We start from the raw sequence: 19,578 nt of genomic DNA, 5'->3' as shown, positions 1-19,578 counted from the left end.
CATATATCGGAGATGCTGAGTCGCGATAGGCACAATAAAGATTCACACAATTAAAGCTTTCGGCCATTAAGGCCTTTGTCAGCAGTAGACACACATACACACACGCACACACACACACACACACACACACACACACACACACACACACACCTTATTCACATTCCTCCAGAACCTCAACAACTTCTCACCCATTTGCTTCACCTGGTCCTACTCAACCCAACAAGCCACCTTCCTAGATGTTGACCTTCACCTCAGAGATGGTTACATCAGTACCACCGTCCATATCAAACATACTAACCACCAGCAATACCTCCACTTCGACAACTGCCACCCATTCCATATCAAGAAGTCCCTTCCGTACAGCCTAGCCACCCGTGGTCGTTGCATCTGCAGTGATGAGCAGTCCCTCGCAAAATATATCGAGGGTCTCACTGAAGCCTCGCTGACCGTAATTATCCTCCCATCCTCGTACAAAAACAGATCTCCTCTGCCTTATCTTTCCAGTCTCCCACCACCTCCCAAAGTCCCATAGTCCAGCCACAGAGGATCATTCCTCTTGTAACTCAGTACCATCCGGACTGGAGCAACTGAATTACATTCTCCGCCAGGGTTTTGATTACCTCTCGTCGTGCCCTGAAATGAGAAACGTCCTGCCCACTATCCTTCCCACCCCCCCTACCGTGGTATTCCGCCGCCCACCGAACCTGCACAATATACTCGTCCATCCTTACACAACCCTTGCTCCAAATCCCATACCTCATGGCTCATACCCCTGTAATAGACCTAGATGCAAGACCTGTCCCATACATCCTCCTACCACCACCTACTCCAGTCCGGTCACTAACATCACCTATCCCATCAAAGGCAGGGCTACCTGTGAAACCAGTCATGTGATTTACAAGCTAAGCTGCAACCTCTGTGCTGCATTCTATGTAGGCATGACAACCAACAAGCTGTCTGTCCGCATGAACGGCCACCGACAAACTGTGGCCGAGAAACAAGTGGACCACCCTGTTGCTGAACATGCTGCCAAACATGGTATCTTAATGACTGCTTCACAGCCTGTGCCATATGAATCCTTCCCACCAACACTAGCTTTTCTGAATTGCGCAGGTGAGAACTTTCCCTGCTGTACATCCTACGTTCCCGTAATACTCATGGCCTCAACCTTCATTGGTCACTGTCCTCACCCATCCAGCCCCCTCCCTGTACCCATTCCAGCACTACATAGCCGTCATTTCACCACCACACTCAGCCTTTTAATTTCTTTTATTTCTCTCCTTTCCGCTTCTTACCCCCTCCCCCTCCACACCTTCACTCCTGCCCTCCGTCTAAACTGCAACATCTGACTGTCCGCCACTCCCACCATACTACCCCTCACCGCCCCAGCCTCCTCCGTTCCCGCACCCAGTCGCCACTGGCATCATGCACTGCTGCTGCTGTTCGCAGTGTGGTCTCAGCTCTCTGAGACTGCAGGCGTGTGTGCAAGTTGCGTTTGTGTGTGTGTGTCTACTGCTGACAAAGGCCTTAATGGCATTAGCTTTAATTGTGTGAATCTTTTTATTGTGCCTATCGTGACTCAGCATCTCTGCTATACGGTGAGTAGCAACTTTCCTTTTCTAAAATATTTCTGTTTGCTGATGACACTAGCTTGGAAGTAAAGGATGTTGTGTGCAACACTGGCTCTGTTTCAAATGGTGCAGTTCATGACATAAGTTCATGGCTTGAAGAAAATAAACTAACACTAAATCACAGTAAGACTGAGTTTTCATAGTTTGTAACACACGATTCAACAAAATGTGATGTTTTAATTTGACAGAATAGGCATATGATTAGTGAAACTGAACAGTTCAAATTTTTAGTTTTCAGATAGTTAAACGTCATGGAAAGCCCATGTTCAGGATCTTGTTCAAAGACTTAATGCTGCCATTTTCACTACTCAAATGGTGTTTGAAGTGACCGATCATTCAACACAAAAATTAGTATACTTTGCGTACTTTTATTCGGTTATGTTGTATGGTATTATATTTTGGGGTAACTCTTCACATTCTAAAAGGATATTTTTGGCTCAGAAATGGGCAGTTCAGGCAATAAGTGGTGTAAGTTCATGAACCTCTTGCCGATCGCTGTTCACGAGTCTGGGTATTTTGACATTGGCTTCTCAATATATACAGGGTGTTTCACTAAATGTGTTTTCCTCTGTAAGTTACAAAGTAACAGGTGATGGAAATATTTATTGCAGTAGGTCACCACAAGATGCGTTACACAGTCTGCAGAGCTATGAACATTGTTTATTGTGTTATTATCCAAGGAGTTACAGCAAAAAGATACAATTTTTTAAATGGAACAATAGTTGTTTCTATCATGAACTGGAATCACTAACGCCAGCTGTGTATACACAAATTTAAATTACATTTCTATCGCTTTTAGTTTGGGAGCTACAACCCTTCAAAGTTTCAGGGGCAGACACCACACAAACTGTGCATAACGCAATGCGCCTTCTAAATGTGGTGCGACCGAATTGTAACGTTGCTGGTGTCATGCTCCAAGAAGCTTCCTTGGTGCATTGTTGGACTGCCGACTGGCACCGCACATGGCTGCATACCAGACAGCTCGAGCCACACAAACAACCGGGGCACAATATACCACAGTTAATGACATCGGATGACGATGGCATACACGAACAACGAGTACGGTAACATGTTGCTGATGCTTAACGAGTGCTGACACAATGCCACTGAAGCAGCCACGGCATAGGCTGTGAGATATCCTAGGCGAAGAGCTCCGGCAGCCATTACATTCCAACGTACTGAAAAACGATTTCAGAAAAAAGGCAGCTTGGTAAAGCGCCGCAGTAACAGACAAAGAACTGTAAGAAGTGAGGAAACAGAGGTGTTTGTTTTAGCTGCAATACACCACGATCCTCATGTCAGCTTACAAGCCATTGCTGCAGTCGCTGGTGTCAATCTCAACATCTGTGTGGCCTATAGTACACGGCCACAGGTTTCACCCGTACCGCCTGTCACTGACCCAGGAGCTGCATGGGAATGATTTCTGTGTGAGAGTTGTATTCTGTGAATGGGCCATGCGTAATTTTATGCTGGGGTCTTTACAAGGTGTTATGTTCTCTGATGAGTCCACGTTCACAAATTATGGTGCAGTGAATGTGCACTACTGGGCTGCAGACAATCCTCCGCAGGTACGACCTGTCAACCGTCAATGTAGGTGGTCTATTAATGTATGGTGTGGAATCCTTGGGGATGAAATCATCAGTCCACACTAATTCCCAGTACACTGACAGGTGAGTTATATCACGCGTTTATAGTCAACACTTTGGGTGGTCTCCTTGAACATGTGTGTCTACACACGAGAGTCCATATGTCGATGCACCACGACGGTCACCCACCCCATTCTGCACGTGCTGTTCTGGAAGAACTAAACAACAGGTTTGAAGGAAGGTGGTTGGGGCACCATGGTCCTCATTCATGGCCCACAAGGTTGCCCGATTTAACACCATTAGATTTCTTTTTGTGGGGATACCTAAAGGTTTGTGTTTATGTCACTGAGCCCACATCCCCCGATGATTTAAAACAGCACATCAAGGACACATGTTGCTCTGTGGAATCGGCAATGTTACATCTCGTCAGCAGATCCTTTAGAAGGTGCTTTGCATTGTGCATTCAGGAACATGGACACAAATTTGAACATCTCGTTTAAATCAACTTCCTACCGCCAGAACATCCATCACCCACCACACAGCCATGTATTATGTACAACGTGTGGTATCTGCCCCTGAAACTCTGAAGGGTTGTAGCTCCCAAACTAAAAGTGATAGGAATGTAATTTAAATTGATGTATACACAGCTGGTGTTACTGATTCCAGCGCACAATAGAAACAACTATTGTTCCATTTAAAAAATTGTATCTTTTTGCTGTAACTCTTTGGATAATAACACAATAAACTATGTTCATAGCTCCACAGACTGTGTAATGTTTCTTATGGTGACCTACCAAAATAAATATTTCCATTACCTATTACTTTGTACCTTACAGAGGCAAACACATTTAGGGAAACACCCTGTATATTCCTTAGTGTCATTTCTTGTTAACAATTTTAACTTATTCCCACGAATAAGCAGCTTTCACTCAGTTAATACTCGGCAGAAATCAAACCTGCATTTGGATCGGACTTCCTTAACTCTTGTGCAGCAAGGTGTGCAGTATACTGCTGCATCCATTTTTGATAAGCTACCGTTAGAATTAAAAAATCTTAGCAGTAATCCACACACTTTCAAATTTAAACTGATGAGTTTCCTCATGGGTCACTGGGTCACTCGCTTCTATTCTGACGAAGAGTTCCTTGAAAAATTAAGCTGATTCTCATTGTACTGTTGATTGTGTTTACTTAAAAATATGGCTTGACTTTTTTTTGGGTTCATAAACATTTTATTTTTATCTGTTATTACTTTTATGTTGTAATTACATGTACTGACACGTTCCATGACCTCGGAGGTTTGCTCCTCAATTTGGTCCTACAGAACTTGACATGTAAATAAATAAGTTCCCTCAGCATCAACCTGATTTAATTAGACTACATTCCATTATCCTCATTTTGCTTTTGTTTATGTTCATCTTATTTAATTAGACTACATTCCATTATCCTCATTTTGCTTTTGTTTATGTTCATCTTATATCCTCCTTTTAAGACACTGATTCTGTTCAACTATTCTTCCAGGTCCTTTGCTGTCTCTGACAGAAATACAATTTCATCGGCAAATCTCAAAGTTTGTATTTCTTCTCCATGGATTTTAATCCCTACTCCAAAATTTTCTTTTGTTTCCTTTACTTCCTGCTCAATATATAGATTGAATAATATCAGAGATAGGCTACAACTGTGTCTCACTCCCTTCCCAACCACTGCTTCCCTTCCATACCCCTCGTCTCTTATAACAGCCATCTGGTTTCTGTACAAATTGTAAATAGCCTCTCGCTCTCTGTATTTGACGCCTGCCACCTTCAGAATTTGAAAGAAAGTATTCCAGTGAACACTGTCCAAAGCTTTCTCTAAGTCTACAAATGCTAGAAATGTAGGTTTGCCTTTCCTCAGCCTATCTTCTAAGATAAGTCATAGCGTCAGTATTGCCTAACGTGTTCCAACATTTTTACGGAATCCAAACTGATCTTCCCCAAGGTCAGCTTCTACCAATTTTTCCATTCGTCACCAAAGAATTCGTGTCAGAATTTTGCAGCTCCAAAGTACCCAACCTAAACTGTTGAACAAAAATAAACAAAGTCCAGGATGGAATAACAACAATACGGAAAGGGCAGACACTTACTCAAGACACAGAGAAGGTGTTGAGTCGCAGACAGGCACAATGAAAAAGAATGCTAGAAATATTTCTGCTTCAGAAGTAGGAAACATATCACATTCCACAAGCACAACTCGCACATACATGGCCAGTCTCTATGTGCTGAGGCATGAATGTGGTGTTATTTTTTATTTCAGGAGAAGGGCTTCCTGAAAGCTGAAATAATTTCAGCATTCATTCTCATTGTACCTGTCTGAGAATCAGTGCCTACTCTATGTGGTGAATAGCAAAACAGTAAAATGCATTTAAAAAATGTTCCAATTAGAACAGTAGCCAACTTCAAACATGCAACATCTTATCACTAGTATGCCACACTCATACATTACTACACAAACTGTACACTTCCACAACAGGAACCTTCAAAAAAGCAATGAATTGCCAGAAAAAATAAGGCCCCTCAATGGGTTCACCTGTCAGTGGCTCGCTTGTCAATATATTTCTGAATCGCAATTGACACAAAATATTCAGCAAATTTAAACATCCAGAACAATACAACTTTATATAGTCACACTACTATGTAGATAACCTCAGTTGTTTGTTAGATGAAACAGACACTCGGATAAATCAGCTGCACAGTGACAAAAACAAAGCTAGCTCATAAATTCACCACACAGATAGTAGCACACATGAAACTAAATTTCCTACATATCACCATACATAGAATCAACAAAAAACATAACTCTGAAACACACAGGAAACTCACAACTATGAGTACAACCACACACTATCAATCCAATCACCTAATGACACACAAACATTCAAGTTCCAGATATATGTTACAGTCTTCACAGGACCACTGTGGATAAACTGAACTACACACAGCTTCTAAGCACAATGCACCAAGTATCCAGAGAGAATGTACGATACACAAATGATAAACAAACTAAACAACAAACTACAACAAAAGACCCAGGAATATCAACACATGATGGACACACGTAAGCAATATGTTCCCCATCCTATGGTTTTTTTTATGTAGGTGGCATGCAGTGCTCCTTGAAAAGTGTTCACCTTACAAGGAACACTGTTGCAGATACGAACATACAGCAAAAAACATATCCATGGGGAGAGGGCAGGGGGACAACAACATAAATACCACATAACAACTTTGTACAGAAAAATCTCAACACCAACAACACTTCTACAGACAAATTACAAAAAGCTTAACTCTTATCAGTTAATACGTAGTTCATAAAAATCTGTCTACACATGCCAAACAAGGGCAGGAACTTTAAAACTAGGTATTCTGGGAAGGAGAAAATACAAACTATATATTTTCAGATCATCTCATAGAGGAAAACTGGCATCGAAGTAATACTGAAATTGATCTCAAGGTCCTCAGAGAAAGCAATAGTCTAAAAAAGATTACAGCAGAGGAGGACTGCCACATATAGCAAGCAATAATATGAGGAAGAAAGCTTGGAATGAATACACAACAATTGCATCAAACATTCAAAATGTACACTACAGTGGGCAAAAAGAAAACATGAAACACGAGAATGGCACCAATGATGCTGCATCTCTTGGTGAGTATGGCACCACAAGTTTACTCCTGAATCTCATTCCACATATGAAAATGTTTTCTACAAAGTGTGTGGGGAATGTAAATGGTGTGAAAAAGTGTATATAATTACAATCTAACAACAAATCACAGCAGCATAGAAAACATTCTTTCCTTATCTTTATAAAAGATTTAGAAGACAATCTGAGCAGCCATCTTAGGATGTTTGCAGATGATGCTGTTGTTTATCATCAAGTCATCAGAAGATCTAAACCAACTGCAAAACAATTTAGATACTATATCTGTGTGGTGCAAAAATTGGGAATTGACCATAAATAATGAAAAATGTGAGGTCATCCACATGAGTGGATGGACTCCGTTTAACTTTGGTTACACAATTAATCAATCAAATCTAAAGGCCGTAAAGTTCAACTAAATACCTAGGAATTACAATTACGAAAACTTAAATTGGAAAGAACAAATAGAAAATGTTATATGGAAGGTGAACCAAAGATTGCCTTCTATTGGCACAACACTTAGAAGATGCAACAGATCTACTAAAGAGACAGCCTACACTATGCCTGTCCGTCTTTTGGAGTACTGCTGTGTGGTGTAGGATCTTACGAGATGGATTAATGTAGCACATTCAAAAATTCAAAGAAGAGCAGCACATTTTGTATTGTCAAGAAATAGGTGACATAGTGTAACGGACATGATAACAAAACAGAGGAGTTTTTCAATGCGGCAGGACGTATTCATGCTATTTCAATCACCAGCTTTCTCCTCCGAATGCGAAAATACTTCGTTGATGCTGGCCTACATAGGGAGAAACGATCATCATAATAAAATGAGGGAAATCAGAGCTTGCACGGAAAGATATGAGTGGTGTTTTTTCTTTTTTCGCACGCTGTTCAAGAGTGGATAATAGTATTTGCAGGTGAGGAACCAAAATAAAAATGCATGCCCCAGTTTTCAGATTTAAAATAGAAAAACAACCATAAACTTCGTATAATATCTTACAGAAATAAACAAAGACTCACAGAAGATGACAAATACCTGCCATAGCACATCTGAGTGAAAAGAGAAGGGGTGGGGTTGTTTCGGTGGGAAAAATTTCTGTTTTGCACAAGGTTTTTTAAAAACCAAAAGCTAATTAGCAAACACGGAAATAAATGTCAACAGGGGCTCCCAATTCCAACCATTTGAATATATCTCATGTTTTTAATGAGGTAGCATCCTGCTTGTCTTCTAATAAAACACTAGCGAACCTGCAATGGTTCACAACCGCTAAATATGTATGAGGATTGGATGTATGTGCTAGTTTGGGGTACTCTTGGGAATCATGTCAGGAAGCAAATTTTACTTCTCGTGGCGACTTTGCCTGCTTTGAAGGCACGGAATTCAAAATTATAGCAAAAAATATAGAATATGAATGACTAAGATCTCCAAAAGTTCTTGGCCGATTTATTTCATATATTTTACAAGATACTCTAATAAACATTCAAACAGACATAGGCTCGACCGAGACTCGAACTCGGGACCTTTGCCTTTCGCGGGCAAGTGCTCTAACCAACTGAGCTACCGAAGCACGACTCACGCCCGGTACTCACAGCTTTACTTCTGCCAGTACCTCGTCTCCTACCTTCCAAACTTTACAGAAGCTCTCCTGCGTGCTTCGGTAGCTCAGTTGGTTAGAGCACTTGCCCGCGAAAGGCAAAGGTCCCGAGTTCGAGTCTCGGTCGGGCACACAGTTTTAATCTGCCAGGAAGTTTCATATCAGCGCACACTCCGCTGCAGAGTGAAAATCTCATTCTGGAAACATCCCCCAGGCTGTGGCTAAGCCATGTCTCCACAATATCTTTTCTTTCAGGAGTGCTAGTTCTGCAAGTTTCGCAGGAGAGCTTCTGTAAAGTTTGGAAGGTAGGGGACGAGGTACTGGCAGAAGTAAAGCTGTGAGTACCGGGCGTGAGTCGTGCTTCGGTAGCTCAGTTGGTTAGAGCACTTGCCCGCGAAAGGCAAAGGTCCCGAGTTCGAGTCTCGGTCGGGCACACAGTTTTAATCTGCCAGGAAGTTTCATATCAGCGCACACTCCGCTGCAGAGTGAAAATCTCATTCTGGAGACATAGGCTGTATATTTTTTTAATCAACAATGTACAAGTTTTCTGTTAAAACTGACAGTGAGAAAGAAAATGCAGTGCTGTGCTGTGAAAATGTGTCATTCCATTTTCTTTCTTGCAGTCGGTTTTAATTAAGATAGTAAAGCATTTAAACTACTACACAAACATTTTCTCTCATATATATTATTCCTCCATGTATTTTATTTCAATCAAAAATGGTATATACGACAGTGTGCTGTTTTTTTTCTTCCTTGCAGCTGGTTTTCACAGAAAACCTATATATTAAGCAAATTGTATATGTGGCTTATCGGCTTATGATTAGAATTTGAATTTTCCGAAAATTTTTGTAATGCTACCAGTTCACACATGAAAACTATGTGAAATAATGTTGCTGAAGCTGCTATCCTCACAGATCCAGCAGCTGGAGAAGTTCCTGTCATATCCCATACACCAATGATCCCAACTGGCTTACTCATTCAATTTAAGCTATCATAGTTAAAACCAACTGCAAGAAAGGAAATGAAACTGGCCATTTTCACAGCACCGCGTTTTCTTCCTCACAGTCAGTTTTAAGAGAAAACCTGTACACTGCTGTTTAAAAACAAATACACAGTGTTTGTAAGTTAATTATACAAAAGTATCCTTTAATTGTAAAGAAGGTAAATAATTTACAGAAATGTTTGATACAGTATTGAATGTGGCTTATCTTCAAGGTTAATTCATACGTTACTGTTGTGTAGCATGTAAGGGAATTGTCAAAGGTAAATGTTTTTTGTGCCGTAAGCTGTAACAAGATTTACGTTCCTTTCTTTTTTGCCAAGTTAACTGCAACTGGAATATCACAACTGGACTTGCTTGAACATTATCTAATCCCTCAGTTACAATAGGATGTAGGCACAGAATTATTTTCCAGAAATATGGCGCGTGTCCACATTATCATCATGACAACGTCGCATATCTCTGTAGAAATGTGCCAACTTGAATTGGATGTGGTGGAACAAATCTTGGCCTCTTATGTTCACCTGATTTAACCACAATGCAATTCTGTGTATGGGGTTACACTGAAGACAGAGTTTGTTGTTCTGCTTCCGAGAAATGTGGACGAGCTGCAACAACGGATAACACAAGCAATTGCCACCATACATCAAGACTTGCTTCTTGGGATTTGGCAAGAAAATGATTACAAAAGGGACATCTGTCATGTTACAAAAGGTTGCTATACTAAACATTTGTAAATAAAATTTGAAGATATACTGGAATGACTGCTGTGTCAAACACTTCTTTATCTTTTTCACAATTAAAGGTTACTTTTGTATAACTAATTTATAAACACCTAGTGTGGAACCTATGCCCATCTGAACATTTATTATACACTCCTGGAAATGGAAAAAAGAACACATTGACACCGGTGTGTCAGACCCACCATACTTGCTCCGGACACTGCGAGAGGGCTGTACAAGCAATGATCACACGCACGGCACAGCGGACACACCAGGAACCGCGGTGTTGGCCGTCGAATGGCGCTAGCTGCGCAGCATTTGTGCACCGCCGCTGTCAGTGTCAGCCAGTTTGCCGTGGCATACGGAGCTCCATCGCAGTCTTTAACACTGGTAGCATGCCGCGACAGCGTGGACGTGAACCGTATGTGCAGTTGACGGACTTTGAGCGAGGGCGTATAGTGGGCATGCGGGAGGCCGGGTGGACATACCGCCGAATTGCTCAACACGTGGGCGTGGGGCGTGAGGTCTCCACAGTACATCGATGTTGGCGCCAGTGGTCGGCGGAAGGTGCACGTGCCCGTCGACCTGGGACCGGACCGCAGCGACGCATGGATGCACGCCAAGACCGTAGGATCCTACGCAGTGCCGTAGGGGACCGCACCGCCACTTCCCAGCAAATTAGGGACACTGTTGCTCCTGGGGTATCGGCGAGGACCATTTGCAACCGTCTCCATGAAGCTGGGCTACGGTCCCGCACACCGTTAGGCCGTCTTCCGCTCACGCCCCAACATCGTGCAGCCTGCCTCCAGTGGTGTCGCGACAGGCGTGAATGGAGGGACGAATGGAGACGTGTCGTCTTCAGCGATGAGAGTCGCTTCTGCCTTGGTGCCAATGATGGTCGTATGCGTGTTTGGCGCCGTGCAGGTGAGCGCCACAATCAGGACTGCATACGACTGAGGCACACAGGGCCAACACCCGGCATCATGGTGTGGGGAGCGATCTCCTACACTGGCCATACACCACTGGTGATCGTCGAGGGGACACTGAATAGTGCACGGTACATCCAAACCGTCATCGAACCCATTGTTCTACCATTCCTAGACCGGCAAGGGAACTTGCTGTTCCAACAGGACAATGCACGTCCGCATGTATACCGTGCCACCCAACGTGCTCTAGAAGGTGTAAGTCAACTACCCTGGCCAGCAAGATCTCCGGATCTGTCCCCCATTGAGCATGTTTGGGACTGGATGAAGCGTCCAGCACGAACGCTGGTCCAACTGAGGCGCCAGGTGGAAATGGCATGGCAAGCTGTTCCACAGGACTACATCCAGCATCTCTACGATCGTCTCCATGGGAGAATAGCAGCCTGCATTGCTGCGAAAGGTGGATATACACTGTACTAGTGCCGACATTGTGCATGCTCTGTTGTCTGTGTGTATGTGCCTGTGGTTCGGTCAGTATGATCATGTGATGTATCTGACCCCAGGAATGTGTCAATAAAGTTTCCCCTTCCTGGGACAATGAATTCACGGTGTTCTTATTTCAATTTCCAGGAGTGTAGTATCATGTAAAAATCTGAAGTAAATCAGTCAAGAAGTTTTCAAGATTTTTGCTAGTAACATTTCCCCTTTATATATTAGTATACATTACTTATTCACATAGAGTACATTCCAGATGGACTGCCTGTATCACACTGAGGTGGTCTTGTGGGAAGCATTATATATCGAAACAAATTAGTGTTCAGCTTGGATGCCAAATACAATTTTCATATACAGAGTACAGAAAGTCAATTAAAATAACTACTGGCAATATGGGAATGCTGGCTTTCTCAGCAAATTTCATTGATGAAATTGTCTAAGTTTATCAGCACAGACATGGCATCATGTTGTCACCACAACCTGGCTGATAACATGAGAAGATTTCATCAGCTACTGGGAAACTTGAGTTGGGGAGTGGGGACATACAATATTCATAAAGTGGTTCACGTATCATAACCTGAGGAGGTATAGCATATTGCTGAAACTGTCATTATGGTGTGTATTGTTATTTCAAACTGATGCGGGTACAGAGCTTTGCAATACCTGCAGTTTGATTCTGTTTTCTTTATTCCTGCTGGGTGCCTACAGTTTTTGATGGTGAATGCAAACAGATTTGACACTTTGTCAGTTGAAGTAATACATGTTGCATATTAAGGAAAATTATGACATTGTCTCTTACCTCCAACAAATGCATCTCCTGCACCATTTGTATCAATCACTTTTTCTGGAGGTAAGTGAGTGACTGAAAATTCATTGACAATACCATCTGAAAATGAGAAATACAAGTATATTTTAAAAATTCAAATCATTAAAGAATTAAATTAATGGCAAAACTTGAAACAATGCAGACTTAGTAGTTCCTCATTACAGTATTAGTAGAAGACAATATTCTCCTATAATATGCTGATATAAATATACAGTGAAATCTCGTTAGTACGTCCCTCCTACTGCCATTTCCAGCATAGTATGACCATTTTGAAAGTCCCAGTCCCGGTTGTATTAAACACATGTTAAAACTACTACTCGTTTATACATTCTCCCTCACTGTTTTATGCACTCAAATTTGGCGGTATTGGTTCTGCTTGGACACTGACACTTCTGATGCTATGAGTTCTGGGAGTGTTGGAGTAGTATGTTTGAGGATGTTGGGTGTGGAAACGTGTGGGGAGACAGTGCCGTTCAATGCTGGCAACTATGTGCATCATACAGATTATTTACTGTGGTAAAAAATGACGTGTAGAAGTAGTTCATACAGGTTGGCAAAAGTGCCAATGGCTTCCATTTTTTGTTTCCTTCTTCTCCTATCAAATTGTGTAATGATATGTCATGGACAAAAAGACAGTTAACAAAGAAACATGGAACATTGTTCAGAAAGTGGACAAAATTCACACAAGAAGCATGTTGATACTGCACAAGAACTGAACATTCCTCTATTAACATTCCTTATAACAGTGGGCAAATGAAAATTCAATGAAGTAGCAGGTCTGGAATGAGGAAACAGCAAACTAAAACAAGTGTGCGATGGTCAGTTTCCATAAATGCAATATGTGCTACTAAATAAATAATACCATCTCCTGGTTTGAATATTCCAACTAATGGTACCATGGGTTATGCTAAAGCAATGTATTTGGCACAAAAATTGTGACTCATAGATTTCAAAGCACCCAATGGTTGGACAGAAAGATTCAAGGACAGAAATAATTTAGTATATAAATATGCTTGAGGTGAGACTGGAAGTGTTGACACTGTTCAGTCATGAAACAATACTTTTTCGTCAAATGTAGAAAGGTATAGACCTAATGATGTTTTTAATGTACATGAAACAGGCTCTTTGTTTTTCACCTTCTGCCTGACAAAAATTTTTGAGCTGAGGAGAGGGAAATGTCACAGCAGAAAATTTAGTGTGAAGAGGGGCTAACTGTCTTATTATACTGTAATGAAAGTGAAACAGGAAATTTGGTGCCACAAATAACTGGAAAGGTGAAGATTCCATGGCACTTTAAAAATATGTAATCATTTCCACATAAATATACGACTAATGCAAAAGTGTGGGTAACAACAAGATTGCCACCAAGTGCAGTGTTGAGAGTCTGTCGGGCAGGCCAGTGTGGGGTGTGGAAGGGGAGGGGGGTGAGGAGTGCAAAAGAAGGAGCAGTGAAAGGTGCAAAAGGAGGAGCAGGGAAAGGGAAGGACAAGTGGGTGGCATGGAAAATGGAAAAGGGTGGCATGCAATGAGAGTGAGGAGACGTGAACAGGAAGGCCAATCTCATCCACACACAACACACGGCTAAGTGACCATGCGGATTGCTGATGCAGCATTTGATGCCTCTGATTTTATCCACTGATAATTATAATTATTCCTACTAACCAATCTCCCTTGACCCTCTCTTCACTTATCCCAACACACGCACATTCCCATACCTCATCTGCTCCCTTTCGCCCATGTTTTTAATGTATTTGTGTGTATTCCGACATATTTCAAGCATTTGTGCATATTTTTAAATATCTGTGCATGCTTTTGCATGTCTTTAGGTATTTCTATGCATCTTTTCTGTAATCCAGCTCCCCTCACAACCATCGAACACCTTCATTTGCTCATTTCCATTTCCCATACACCATCCCTACCAAAATGAACCCCGCTCCATGTTTCTGCACAGTTCAGAAAGATATTCCTTTCCTGGCTAAAACCCAGTCCCACATTGTGGTCCTTAAATGCTGCCTAAACTGTGGAATCCCGCCCCCCCCCCCCCCACCCCAATGGTCTATTCCATAATTTAATCAACCTGCTGACATCCTACAACTGCCTCGAGCCACCACTAGCCAACCCCTATCCTGTCCAGTGTCCCTCCTTGAAAAATCTCTTGAAGCATGCAAACCCTGCCTAGCTGACCTTTTCAACTTGCCGCATTCCCCAGAACTCTCTACCAACAGTCCACCAAAATCCTCAGCCCCACAGAATTCCACTCCTATCCAAATCCGTGCCTTTAGCCCTACACCCGAATTTAACTGTGTTGGACTTGTCAAAGACCTACTCTTCTTCTCCTGATCCCAGTAATGGAAACACTTCTTTGCACTGATCCCTCCAACCACAGGCAACCTAATCACAAAATTGAGTCCTGCCTCTCCCAGTTCATATCACCAGCCAACTATGATTCTCCCCTCCCACTTAACCACCCCTTGGTCACCTTCCAGGAATTCCTTACCTTCTACTTTGCCTCACACCATCTTCCCCCATGTCCCTTCCTAAGAACACCAACTTTTCAGCAGAAGGAAGGACATCCACATAAAACCTCAAATCTAATCCTGACCTAATCATCCAATCTATAGACAAGGTTTCCGCCACTATTGTTATGAATCACCGTGACTACTTGGCCGAAGGCCTCTGTGAATTACCTAACTGCTCCACCTATACACTCTGCCAGAGTGATCCCACCCCAGAAGTCCAACATAATCTATACCTGCTTGAAGCCTTAAGCTCTTCCCAGAACTTCTCCCCTCAGTCCATTTCCCTTCTCACCCCTGTGACACCCCACACACTCACCTTTCACATGCTCCACATAATCCCCATACCCAACAATCCTGTGCGACCCATTGTAACTGGTTATTGTGCCTCATTGAAAGAATTTTGGCTCTCACAGACCAACATCTCCAACCAATTGCTCGTAATATAGCCTCCCACATCAAAGATACCAACCACTTCCTTCGCCGACTCTCTAACATTCCTACCACTTTACTTCCTGGATTCCTACTCATCACTATTGAAACCAATTCCCTATACACCAATATCCCTCATACCCATAGTCTTGCTGCTACTGAACACTACCTTTCAAAACATCTTTCAGAGTCTGAACCATACACCTCATACACCTTACTAACTTTATCCTATCTTGCAATTACTTCTCCTTTGAAGAGAAAGTATACAAATCAATTTGTGGAACAGCCATTGGCGCCCACATGGCAACCTCCTATGCCTATCTGTTTAGGGATCATCTAGAGGAGACTTTTGTAGCCTCCTAAAACACCAATCCCCTAGTCTGGTTCAGGTTCACTGATGGCATTTTCATAATCTGCACTCAGGGTCAAGACACCCTCTCCTCATTCCTTCAAAACTTCAATGCCTACCCTCCCACCTGCTTCAGCTGGTCCTCCTCAAACCAGTGTGTCACCACCCTGGACGTTGCCCTCCTCCTTTCCGATGGCTCTATCCTCTATCCACACCTCTGTCCACATTAAACCCACCAACCACCAATAGTAACAGCATTTCAACAGCTGCAATCCCTTTCACACAAAAAAAGTCCCTCCCATACTGCCTGACCACCCAGGCATGGCATATCTGCAATGACAATAACTCCCTTGCCTAGTATGCTGAGCATCTCACCAAGGCCTTCACAGACAGGCACTGCCCCCAGACCTAGTACGCAAACAGATCTCCTGTGCCATTTTCAAACACACCCCAAATCCTATCACTACTCAAGAATTAGCTGCGAAGGAGTGCCACCTTCATCCCCTAACACCACCCCAGAATGAAACAACTGAGTCACAGCCTTTGTCAGAACTTAAATTACCTATCAGCATCCCCTGAAACGAGGGAGATCCTACCTTAGATCCTTTCCACGCCTCTTAAAGTGGTCCATCGCCCACCCAACCTTCACAATATTCTTCTCCATCCCTACGCCACTCCCAATCCCAAGCCCTTGCCACAGGGATCATATTTCTGTGGAAGACCCACATGCAAGACCTGCCCGATCTACCTACTCAGCTCTTTCTATTCCAGTCTTATCCTACCTGATCAGATGTTGGGCTACCTGTGAAAGCAGCCATCCCATACATCAGCTCGCTGCAATCACTGCACATCCTTTTTTACTGGTATGACCACCAACCAGCTGTTTACCAGGATGGACAGCCACCACCAAACTGTGGCCAAGAGCAAAGTGAACCACCTCGTGGTACAGCATTCAGCTGAACACATCATGCTTTATTTCAAAGGCTGCTTCAGAATCTGGGCCTTTTGGATGAGCCCATCCAGCACTAGCTTTTTTGAACTGCACACACAAGTGTTATCCTTACAACACATTCTCTGCTCCCAGAATTATCTTGGCCTCAAAGTACAGTAACCAGCTATCTCCACCCCTCCACCCAACAGTTACTGCCCCCTCTGCCCAACGTATCACCTCCCCCCTATTCATGTATCCTCACCCTCATTGTGAGCAGCACTCTGCCAATACATCTGCCTGCCTTTCCCCTATCCTGCTTCTCTCCTTTTTCACTCCCCCTCACCTCATATCCTCTTGACACTGTGCCTTGTGGCAGTCTTGTCATGCCTCCATCTAGTCACTGCACACTCCAACAGACAGTGCTCTTCTCTCCCTCCACCCATACCTTGCTATCCCTTCCTCTTCTTCGTCCCCTCCAGATAGCTGCTTCCGTTCACATGACAGTTGCGTTCCGGCTCAAGCTGCTGGAGATGGTGGTGGTGGTGGTGGTGTGTGTGTGTGTGTGTGTGTGTGTGTGTGTGTGAGGTGTGCTTGCTAGTGTGAATGAATGTGTGGTGTCTTTCCTTTTCCAAAGAAGGTTTTGGACAAAAGCTAAATGTGTAACAGTCTTTTCATTGCCTCTCTGCAAACTCCATGGTGATTAGCAAACTATCCTTCTCCCTAACTGAAGTTTCCACTGTTTTATATACATGTAGTGTTTTTTCCTACCAACTATGCAAGTCACCTCATGCCATTCAAGCAAGACATTGCACAATGCCACAAACAACTGTATAGAAGAAGCTGGTCTGCCCTACAATGAGAAAGGTAATGCAAGTCCTTCTTCTATACATTCTCCTCCTATACGGCATGGCGATGCGTAGCGTGTGGCTGCCTCGAGTCGAATGAGCATGCAGCTGCCTCAGTACCAGATGCTGCTACTGATAAGCACTCGGCGCGGCAGTTATCAGCGCCGTTGCGCAACCGGAATGGAATTCTTGCTAAATGTGCTTGGATGCTATGCATTTTGTAAGAAGTGTCTGGGGCTTCATGCAAGGAGGCACAATCCCAAAATACAGGGTGATTCAAAAAGAATACAACAACTTTAGGAATTTAAAACTCTGCAACGACAAAAGGCAGAGCTAAGCACTATCTGTCGGCGAATTAAGGGAGCTATAAAGTTTCATTTAGTTGTACATTTGTTCGCTTGAGGCGCTGCTGACTAGGCGTCAGCGTCAGTTGATGCTAAGATGGCGACCGCTCAACAGAAAGCTTTTTGTGTTATTGAGTATGGCAGAAGTGAATCGACGACAGTTGTTCAGCGTGCATTTCGAACGAAGTATGGTGTTAAACCTCCTGATAGGTGGTGTATTAAACGTTGGTATAAACAGTTTACAGAGAATGGGTGTTTGTGCAAAGGGAAAAGTTCTGGACGGCCGAGAACGAGAGATGAAAATGTAGCACGCATCCAGCAAGCATTTGTTCGCAGCCCAGGAAAATCGACTCGCAGAGCTAGCAGAGAGCTGCAAATTCCACAATCAACTGTATGGAGAGTCCTACGAAAAAGGTTAGTTATGAAACCTTATCGTCTGAAATTGGTTCAAGCACTGTCTGCAGCTGATAAGATTAAACGAATTGATTTCTGTGATTTTATCCTTGCTCAAATGGAAACAGATGAATCTTTCGTTTCAAAGATTGTGTTTAGTGATGAAGCAACTTTCCACACTAACGGGAAAGTCAACCGTCACAATGTCTGTATATGGGGCACTGAGAATCCGCGGGAAACAACTCAGTATGAACGTGACTCGCCTAAGGTGAAGGTTTTCTGTGCCATTTCAGCCAATAAAGTTTTTGGTCCCTTTTTCTTCGAAGGTGCTACCTTCGAAGGTGCTACTGTAACTGGACTACAGTATCTGGAGATGTTAGAGAATTGGCTGTTCCCTCAGCTCAAACAAGAAGCACAACAATTCATATTTCAGCAGGATGGAGCGCCACCACATTGGCACTTATCTGTCTGTAACTACCTGAACGTCAACTACCCGAGGCGATGGATCGGCCGCCAGGCAGCCCGTGACAGAGCACGTCATCACTGGCCTCCAAGAAGCCCTGATCTTACCCCCTGCGATTTTTACTTATGGGGGTATGTTAAGGATATGGTGTTTCGGCCACCTCTCCCAGCCACCATTGATGATTTGAAACGAGAAATAACAGCAGCTATCCAAACTGTTACGCCTGATATGCTACAGAGAGTGTGGAACGAGTTGGAGTATCGGGTTGATATTGCTCGAGTGTCTGGAGGGGGCCATATTGAACATCTCTGAACTTGTTTTTGAGTGAAAAAAAACCTTTTTAAATACTCTTTGTAATGATGTATAACAGAAGGTTATATTATGTTTCTTTCATTAAATACACATTTTTAAAGTTGTGGTATTCTTTTTGAATCACCCTGTATTTCAAGAAAGCTGGCTTTCATCAGATACTAACAAAAAACATCACAACAGGAAATGAAAGAATTGCAGTTGAAAAGTGGCAGCAAAAAATGGGGCAAGAAGAGAACATTGACTTCCGTAGCTTCAATGCACATGTTGAATGTGATGAAGGTGTTGCTGTCTGCCAGTCTATGACAGCTTATTAAGTGTTGCAGGACCAGATGGCAGAGAAACAAGAAGAAAATGAAGCTTAGGATGAGCCAGAACCTTTGCTAGTTCCTCTAATATCAAAGGCTATTGAAGCAGTGGTCACAGTTAAGTGTTAAGTGTCGAGTTTTGATGCTGACGATGAAGCAATGAATGTGCACTGTATCTTATTGTATTACAGTGCAGTTATGCTAAAGTGTATACGGTATACTGTAGTCTGCTGAAAT

General features: G+C 42.9%; 1 protein-coding gene across 3 annotated transcripts in view; it reads right to left on the bottom strand.

The window, feature by feature from the left end:
* Positions 1–19,578, bottom strand: part of LOC126456861 (uncharacterized) — a 109,143-nt gene that overhangs the window by 18,345 nt on the left and 71,220 nt on the right. For all 3 annotated transcript variants that reach the window (XM_050092675.1, XM_050092677.1, XM_050092676.1), the window contains one exon: positions 12,425–12,511. In XM_050092675.1, coding sequence (XP_049948632.1) covers positions 12,425–12,511 — 87 coding nt within the window. The remainder of the gene's footprint in view (positions 1–12,424; positions 12,512–19,578) is intronic.

Source organism: Schistocerca serialis, chromosome 2 (genome assembly GCF_023864345.2).
Source record: "Schistocerca serialis cubense isolate TAMUIC-IGC-003099 chromosome 2, iqSchSeri2.2, whole genome shotgun sequence".
Lineage (NCBI taxonomy): Eukaryota > Metazoa > Arthropoda > Insecta > Orthoptera > Acrididae > Schistocerca > Schistocerca serialis.
Note: the sequence above shows the minus strand (reverse complement) of the source record. Positions and strands in the feature narration are given on the sequence as shown.